This window comes from Galeopterus variegatus, unplaced genomic scaffold (assembly GCF_000696425.1).
Source record: "Galeopterus variegatus unplaced genomic scaffold, G_variegatus-3.0.2 Scaffold6754, whole genome shotgun sequence".
Lineage (NCBI taxonomy): Eukaryota > Metazoa > Chordata > Mammalia > Dermoptera > Cynocephalidae > Galeopterus > Galeopterus variegatus.
The window spans coordinates 7,318-16,546 of NW_007732865.1; the positions used below are offsets into that span (position 1 = coordinate 7,318).

At 46.2% G+C, this 9,229-nt stretch overlaps 1 protein-coding gene across 1 annotated transcript in view; it reads left to right on the top strand.

The window, feature by feature from the left end:
• Positions 1 to 9,229, top strand: part of LOC103606633 (glutamine--fructose-6-phosphate aminotransferase [isomerizing] 2) — a 25,105-nt gene that overhangs the window by 6,362 nt on the left and 9,514 nt on the right. Inside the window, exons 4-9 of the mRNA XM_008591196.1 lie at positions 2,059 to 2,222; positions 3,663 to 3,758; positions 3,864 to 3,961; positions 4,259 to 4,379; positions 6,627 to 6,784; positions 7,101 to 7,215. Of these exons, the coding sequence (XP_008589418.1) occupies positions 2,198 to 2,222; positions 3,663 to 3,758; positions 3,864 to 3,961; positions 4,259 to 4,379; positions 6,627 to 6,784; positions 7,101 to 7,215 (613 nt within the window). The 5' untranslated portion in view covers positions 2,059 to 2,197. The remainder of the gene's footprint in view (positions 1 to 2,058; positions 2,223 to 3,662; positions 3,759 to 3,863; positions 3,962 to 4,258; positions 4,380 to 6,626; positions 6,785 to 7,100; positions 7,216 to 9,229) is intronic.

Consider the following 9,229-nt stretch of genomic DNA (forward strand, 5'->3'; position numbering starts at 1 on the left):
GGTCCGGTACGGGTGCGACACTGAGGGTTGCGATCCGTTGCCGGACACGAGAAAAGACAAAAAGGAAAAAAAAAAGAAAAAGAATGACAGGGGTGACCCTCCCAGATACGAAGACACACCGTGGAGCCCCCAGGACAACGGTAGCTAGCACGTGCTGGGCACTGATGTCTGGGAACTGTGCTGAGGGCCTCGCCAGGTTTACCTCCACTTAATAAGCACGGCACACCTCTGGGGAACGCACAGCAGTCATCTCTGTTGTGCAGAGGAGGAACGTCAGACAGACTTAGAGGGTTTGTCTATGTCGCCTGAGGGCACAGGACTAGTAAGAGACGGAGGCAAGGAGTCCACCTCAGGTCCAACTCCTGGACCAATGCTCTTAATGACTAGATTATATTACCATCCATTTTGTAAATTAAAATAGTAATTATATTTAAACATACGTCTGTTCACATAAATATAAACACACATGCATCAAGAATTGTAGGGAGGCCAGTGCTACAATGTAAGCAGGATTTATCTCTTGGAGATGGGGCCGATCATTTTTGCTTCTTCCTCTTGTTACTCTGTGTTTTTTACTTTTTATACAAAATGGATATGTATTGTTTAAAATATTTTTACCCATGCAGTTGGTTTTCCAGCCTTCTTTATCATTCTGCCCTAGGATCTGGCTAGATACACCTCTCTTAGAACCATGGGATTTGATAGTTTTTCTCTTTAATTTTGCATCAAAAGTTTTAAATGCTCATTTTTCTGCGAAGGCGTGTGTGGATGTAGCACTTGGTAGAATGAGGGATTTTTCTCCAGTGGTCCTTCAAGCACCACCTTCGTGTTTTTTACCGCATCTGTGCACCACCTGTGCTATGGATAACCTAATTTTCTTTTTTATTTACCAACTTTTCTAACTGAAATTTTCTATCACGATCTCAAGGAAAATATAATTATCACACTTCCTACAGAGAAAGTTTTTATTAAAATGAATGCAATGACCCTACATTTCATTGGTGGGCATATCATATAGGTGGCTTTTAGGTCCCCTTTTATTTCTTGTCACATGTGTGTGTGCCTGTGTGTGTGCGTGTTAAGAAACTGGGTCATTTGTCCTGATGGGTTGCCCATTGTCTGGATTTTGCTGAATGCAACCCCCATGGCATCATTTAACATGTTCCCCTGTCCACGGTATTTCCTGTAAACCAGAGTTTATAGGTGTCTAGAAGCTTGATCTTATTCCAGTTTTATTTTTTGTCAAGACTACTTTATGGGTGGTGGTGTGTCGTGCCATTAGTAGGCACACAATGTCTCATTGTCTCTCTTTTTGTGCTAAGATAGATCAGGAGGTTCAAATGTTGCCAGCCTTATCCGTCCACTATAAAGCTTCTCTCAGCTTTTCACCTCTTGATGAATCCTCAGCCATTGAGGATCCTTGATTAGAACGATTAATAATTGAGTCCACAAATTGATTATTCTTATTCTATCATTCCTTCTTTACTAGCGATATTACTTCTATAAGGAGAAACTTGCCTTCATAAACTATGTGGTTATTTTGAAAAACAGATTGTTTCAAAAGGCAAGATAAGAGATACATTCTTTCCCTTTACAATTAACAATAATGTGTTGGTTCCTGAGCGTTCTCCAAAGGTGACATTGTTTGGATCCTGATTTGAAGAAACCAATTGCATAAAGACATCCGTGAGATTACTGGGGAAATTTGAACAGAATGAATATTTGATGATATGAAGGAATAACTATTAATTTTATTTATAGATATGATAATGGTATTATAGTAGATTAAAAATAGTCCTTATCTTTTACAGATACAAGTTAAAATGTTTTACAGAAAAAATGATGTAATGTTTGGGACTGGTTTCAAAATAATTCAGGGGGAGGAGAGGGAGGTGTGGAGAAGAGGTATGCAAATCAATGCTTTTTATGTGGTGTCTCTGTCCCTCTTAAAATGCCTCTGATGTGTATGGACCCCCACACCTGGGAGACAGAGAGTGACTGCCACCTTGTAACTGCTGAGGGCAGGGGCTGATGATGATACCTGTTTTCTTGCTCCAGTGCTATCATAGAACACACCAACCGGGTCATCTTCCTGGAGGACGATGACATCGCTGCAGTGGCTGATGGGAAACTCTCCATTCATCGGGTCAAGCGCTCAGCTAGTGATGACCCATCTCGAGCCATCCAGACATTGCAGATGGAATTGCAGCAAATAATGAAAGGCAGGTGTCCTCTGACAGTCCATTTGCAGGAGCCTCGGGGAGAAGATGCTCAGTGGTCAAGCTTCTGATACCTTCTGCCTCACCATGGGTGGGCCCCACAGCCCTGCTACCTGCTGTGACCACTGGGCAGACTGCAGGGGATGTGGGAACCTGGCCTGACACCTCCAAAGGTGCTCCTGCCTCTATGCAGGCACCAGGTCCTCCCTGCTTGATCTGACCCCACTCTATCAATGGCCTCCCTGGGACACATTCCTATGGCCCAGGAGTCATTTCTCCTCTGGGTGGGAGGTCTGTAGTGGTGGGCTGTGGACCACTCCCTATGAGGAGAGCTTGTCTGCCTGTACCCACTTTTGTCCCCTACAACCTCTTCTCCATAGGGCAGCCTGAGTAAACTTTTAAGAACATGAATAAGACCCTGTTATCCTCCCACTGCTTAAAGCCCTCCAATGGCTTCCCACTGTTCATAGAATAAAATTCAAACTTCCGTACGTCCCACAAGCCCCACTCATCCCCCCCCCCAAGCCAAAACCCAGCCCCATGCACTCAGCCCTTAGTGGCCATGCCCCATGCCCTGGCCTGACTGCTTGCCCACCCCGGGGGTGCTTGCACCTGCTGTTCTTCCCATAGGACTGGCTCCCTTTAATCATCTTGAGCTCCCCTGAAACAGCACCCACTCAGAGAGCCCTTCTCTGATCTGCATGTGCTGTGGCCCCTCCCCAACTCCCCCCTTCCCCGCCCACCTCCTCACTTGCTTTGTTTCATGGCATTTTTTGTACAAGTGCTATGTCGTAGGCGGCAGACAGGGAACACTGGCGATGTTTGGCATCATGGTGCATGTACCCTGGATAGCACCACCACAAGTCTGTGGATGCCTCCAAAAGATCAGATGCAACACCTCCGTCAGGCGCATGAACACCATGCAGCCAGATAGTCCCTTTGACACCATCCAATCCCATTCAACTCAGAGTCCTGGAAATGCATGTGCAGCTGAAAAGGTTTTTCTCTATTGCAGAAGCTAGGAGGGTACTTTTTAAAAAGAAAATGGGCTTTTTCTTTGGGTTTGTTTAATTTGTACTTCCCTAAGTGGGTGGCTTTTTGGAAGTAAAGCGTTTTACCTTCTGGCCTTGCTAAGGGGAGTGTGGCCCAAGAAGACCAGCCATGCCATTTGTTACTTACATGCCTCAGGCAAATCTCTCCCTTCCTTAAGCGGCAGAGTCTAATGTGTAAATTAGAAATAGCCTTCATACCTGACCTGCTTCCCTCTGACTTGTCCCCATGGGCATCAGGAACAATACTTGGGGAATCCCTTGGGAATCTGCAATGGGCTTTAGAGGTGTCGCTATTAGGACTGCAGAACAGCTTTTCCCCTGATTAAAAGTTAAGCAGTGGAAACATAACTAAATAAAAACTAACCAGTCTTGTTGATGTTGATTTGACCAGGTAACTTCAGTGCATTTATGCAGAAGGAGATCTTTGAACAGCCAGAATCAGTTTTCAATACCATGAGAGGTCGGGTGAATTTTGAGACCAACACAGGTAGGTGATCCTGATACTTGGCGGGGAGCCTCCATCTGTGCCCTGCACCAGTGAATGTGGTCACTGTGTAGAGTCAGTATTAATACCCTGCTGTGTGCCCTGCAGTGCTCCTGGGTGGCTTGAAGGACCACTTGAAGGAGATACGACGATGCCGACGGCTTATCGTGATTGGCTGTGGAACCAGCTACCATGCCGCTGTGGCTGTAAGCGTAATACGCTGGACCCTTGAAAGTGCAGGGAAATTAGAAGTAGTTTAGAACAAGATGTGGGTCTTAGAGTTTATCATGTGTTTGGCCTTTCAAATTCGGCAAAGCCCTGTACCTGTTCCCATGAGCCAGTGTGAGAACTGGCACCAAGTGCTTTCTTCTGCAAGGTGGACTATAAGTGACTGAAGTCCCCTCCCTGCCCAGACAGCAAGGTGCCATGTCACATACTGTCCCTAGAAGCCTAGATGCCCTTTGTCCATGACTGACTTTAGTCCTCATTTTTATTGGCTTCAGACACGGCAAGTTTTGGAGGAACTGACTGAGCTCCCTGTGATGGTTGAACTTGCTAGTGATTTTCTGGACAGGAACACACCTGTGTTCAGGGATGACGTTTGCTTTTTCATAAGCCAATCAGGTAAGGATACAGGCTGCATGGCCAGGTTAACATGAGCTCATCTCTGGGTTCTCTTCTCTCTGTGACATACTATATGGCCCCCTCCCTCCTTCATCCAATTAAGTCCTCTGCACACCTACCATGTGCCACACACTCTCCTGTTCAGGTCTTTTAACTCTTATAGCCACACTCATTGTCGCCATTGCATGGGGAAGGCAAGTGACTTCTAAGGTCCCTCCCTCCTTCATCCAATTAAGTCCTCTGCACACCTACCATGTGCCACACACTCTCCTGTTCAGGTCATTTAACTCTTATAGCCACACTCATTGTCGCCATTGCATGGGGAAGGCAAGTGACTTCTAAGGTCATGCAGCCAGGGCGTGATAGAGCTGGAATGGGGTCAGGAATCCAGGTCCATAGGTTTTTTTCCCCTGCTCCGCTGTTTCTCTCTCCTCCTGCCATTCCAAGTTCAGGACTTCAGAGACTACTCACCAAGGTGCTAATAAATGTTTGCTGGACTTAGTTTAGTGGACAGAAAAAAAAATCTTCAAAATTCTAGTAGGTTGAGAGTCACACCGAGGACTCAGTGTGGGCTCTGTGCCCAAACCCAGCTGCCCGCTGTGTGCAGTGCCCAGGCCACCCAGTAGGGGGAGGTGTGGACAAACATTGCTCCAGTTTGGGGCCAAGAGCATTCCCCGGAGCTAAGCAAACACTGCCAGGTGGCAAGGTTTTGAAAATTTGCTCCAGCTGGGTCAGGTACTGCTTCAGGGAGGTGATCCATAGCCATGTACTTGGAGTCCTCTTGAGCTCTAGCAGGACTTTTAAAAATATTTTAATTATGTAGAATTTCAAACATTTGTAAAAGTACATTTATACAATGAATCGCTTTGCCTTGGCCAATCTCCCGTCATCCATACCCACATTAATTCTTCCCCTCCACTGGGTTATTTTGAAGCCAATCCCATACATCATGTTATCTCATCCATAAATACTTCGGAATGTATGATAAAAGGAAAAAACATAACCACAATGTTATTATCACAATTAAGAAATTGACATTAATGCTCTAATATCTATTGGGGCTTTTAATACTACTATTTTGAATGTTTAATACCGTTTCCATTTTGACGACATGCTAAGAAAAGCTAGTACAGACACACCCACCATCTGGCTGGCCCCCTTATTACCCAGGTGCTGCCATGGTTGCCTTTGGGTTTACGATCCCATTAGAGACTAAAAATATTTCATGAATTGGTGGGAGCCATTAGCAAAAGAACAGAGGTGGATTTAATGTGAAAATAATGCAGTGGCAGCTCCTGATTGTCTACATAAAAGTGTTCATCCTTTTACATGAGATTGAAACAAAAAAGACCACTGTATCTAAACTGGGGGCAGGGCCAATGAAGATATAGTCATCCTCCTTTCCTCCTCCAAGCCCACCCCGCCACTGACGCTGAGGAAGGGCCATGTGGCACCCCAGTATGCTAAACATAAGTATGAAGAGAAAAAAGGAGAGGAGAATTGGGCCACCCAGCAGCACGCCATAGCACCAGCCTGCACTGCAGCAAATCTAGGACAGGCATAGCCGAGAGCAGCGGCCGCGTGGCCAGAACAGCCTCCAACGACTCATGTGGATTCTAATGGTTTTGATTTTATGGTCTGGCTCATACTTAGAGTTCTTTGGGGCTTACAAACAGGGAATTTGTGCTGGTTTATGCATGAACCTGTTTGAGTAGCTTTGTTATAAAAACAATTTGAGTCCACATCGGGAGGCTGCAAGAAGTGTGTCCTTTCAAAAAGAATCTATTTGAGAAACACCATTTGGGGACATTCTTGCTTTTAAATGTTAGGTCTGTCAAATCTCAGCACACTGAATATGGCAGCTTAGAGGAGCAGAAAGAGCCCTGGGGGCCAGGACCACCTGCCACCAGCAGCTGCATAGCCTTGATGGAGGTGTTGATTTCCTCCTGTCTCTGAGCCCCAAATCCTCAAGGGGAAAATGGGGACAGTGGCCCCCATGGGTTGTCATGAGAGTTAAATGAAACAGTGGATGACAAAAGTGCTTGCCACATAATGAAATCTTGAAACCAAGAATCAGCCAGAAAAAATTGTTGAGCATGCATTTTCCTTTCTGGACACCTGCTAGTTGTGTCTTGGGCACCAATTTCCATGTAAGAACCTGGGTAAATGGGGAGGAGGGGGATGAGAAGGGAGGGGCAGGGCTCAGGCTGGCAGAGCACCAGCACTGAAAGGGGCCCCGTGTAACAGGGGAGACTGCAGACACCCTCCTGGCACTGCGCTACTGTAAGGACCGCCGCGCCCTGACTGTGGGCATCACCAACACCGTGGGCAGCTCCATCTCCCGCGAGACCGACTGTGGCGTCCACATCAATGCAGGGCCCGAGATCGGCGTGGCCAGCACCAAGGTAGAAGGAGCCGCGTGCTCTCTTCCCAGGAGAACCCGGGCCGGCGGCGGGTTATCTGCCCTCCTCCTCTGCTCTACCAGCGCTGCTTTGTTTTCCTCTTCCTTTTTTTTTTTTCTTTTGTTGTTGTTGTTGTTGTTGCTGTTTTTTCTTTTTTTCCCCATTCTTTTCTTTTCTCTTTTCTTGGTGATTTCTGTCTCTTTATAATCTCTGTTTGTTCATACATAGTTTTCCTGTGTTTGTCCATGTTGTCCCTTAGCTCTTTGATCGTCTTTGAGATGGTTGTGTTAAAAGTCTTTGTCACCTCCTTTGTCCACAGGCTTATACCAGTCAGTTCATCTCTTTGGTGATGTTCGGTTTGATGATGTCTGAAGACCGAATTTCACTGCAAAACAGGAGACAGGAGATCATCCGTGGCTTGAGATCTTTACCCGGTATGTTGCAGAACTCAGCTTTCCATATTTTTAAATCCAGTGAACTGTTCTTGACCTCTCTCTTCTTTGATTCTCTCCTATAAATAATGCTGTTAATCAGTCCCTTCTCCTAAAACTGTCTACCCACCACTAAATCCCTCCAGCAGGTCCCACTGGGCCAGGATTAAAATCCACACTCCTCACCAGGCCCTGGAGCCCTGCGCACTAGGCCCCTGTTGCCTCTGACCTTATTCCACTCCCTCCCTTTCCCTGGGCTGCCTTGATGACCTCAGTGGTGCCAAGCTCTTCCCCTCCACAGGGACTTTGCACTGGCTCTTTTTCTGCTGATAACCCTCTTTCTCCAGGTCTTTGTACAGCTGACAGCTTCTAATCTCCAAAGCCTCAGCTCAAATGTCACCTCCTAGGAACCTCCCTGGCCACCCGAACAGAGGCCCCAACCCCATGTCCCAACACTCTCCGAAACATTAGCCCATTTCTTTCCCTTATAAAACACCCCATGATCTGAAATTACCTGTTCACCTGTTTACTGGTTTGTCTCCCCAACTAACCTTGTCTGTTGGAGTGGTGTCCAGCACAGGGCAGAAATACAGTGGATGTTTGGTAAATACATGAGAAAGAGCAGTCCCTTCCTGTGCCAGATTGCTCCTTCACAGTCCACCAAACTTTCCTCTCTTGCTGGGCAGCAAGGAAGTCCCATCTGTTGTAGTTGGTGAGATACAGTGTCTGTCACACTAAATGGTGAGCTCCTTGGCGGTTTCATGTATTTCCTCACAGGAGATCATTCATTCATTCATTCATTCATTCATTCACCACATATGTATTCAGAACCAGTTACATGCCCGCCCTGTGTGCCATCCTTTGACTGCCAAGATAAGCAACAGCTCATTTCCTTCAGTCACTTCCACTCCAGGGAAGGAGAAAGACCTCTTGGAACTTTTTGTGCAGCCCTGACAGTGTGAAATGAAACAGACCCCACCCTGTGACTGACATGGTACAAGTGCTGGGGGCACGATGGCCACAGGGCCATGGAGCAACCTCTCCCAGAGACAGGGACAACAATGGGTCCTCCCTGGAATCCAGGGGAAAACCCCAGAGCAGGCAGTAGGGAAAGCCACCATCTAACCCACCCTGTGACTGACATGGTACAAGTGCTGGGGGCACGATGGCCACAGGGCCATGGAGCAACCTCTCCCAGAGACAGGGACAACAACGGGTCCTCCCTGGAATCCAGGGGAAAACCCCAGAGCAGGCAGTAGGGAAAGCCACCATCTAACAATGGTAGATAACAAGGCCTAGGGGTCTGAATCTGGCCAAGACAACATGCTGAAAGTTGAGTGAGAAGAAAAGCATTCTTACTTTAAACCAGGTAATAACCATGCAAAAACAGGACTATATTCTGAGGTCTAAGTCTGCAGTTCTCGAGATGTGATCTGCAGGTCCTGGGTGTCTCCAAGACTCTTTCTGTCAAAACTGTTTCAAAGTAATACCTTATTTATAATCCACACGACTTTTTTTGCCTGTGTCAACATTTACAACGGCAATGGTGGCTACAACTGGCTCCTTAGTGACCTAGTGGTCGTTGTGTCCTTCACCACTACACACCCAGTTACACTTATGATTGTCCTTGATGAGGTGGTAAAAGTCATTAGTCTGTAAATTGCAACCCTTTCTAATATTCCATGTGACAAAATGGGAAATACACATTAAAACACTTCTGCTGCACACTGAGGGATGATGGTTGTTGCAAAGAAAAGCCTCCTCGTGACTGTTTGAGTAGCAAGCTGACTTGGGTATTTGGCAGACAGTTACTCAAAAATGAACAGTTAGGCTGACACTTCAAGAAAAACAACTGACAGTGTCTGTCGCAATGATAAACTTCAAGCTTTTAATCATAACTTAGAATTTTGGAAAACTTCTATTTGCCACCTTGAGCTTGAACACTTCCAAATATTTAAAGACTTCCCTGATGAGATCATAGTGATGTTAACAAATGTGATTTTAAAAATATATTTTA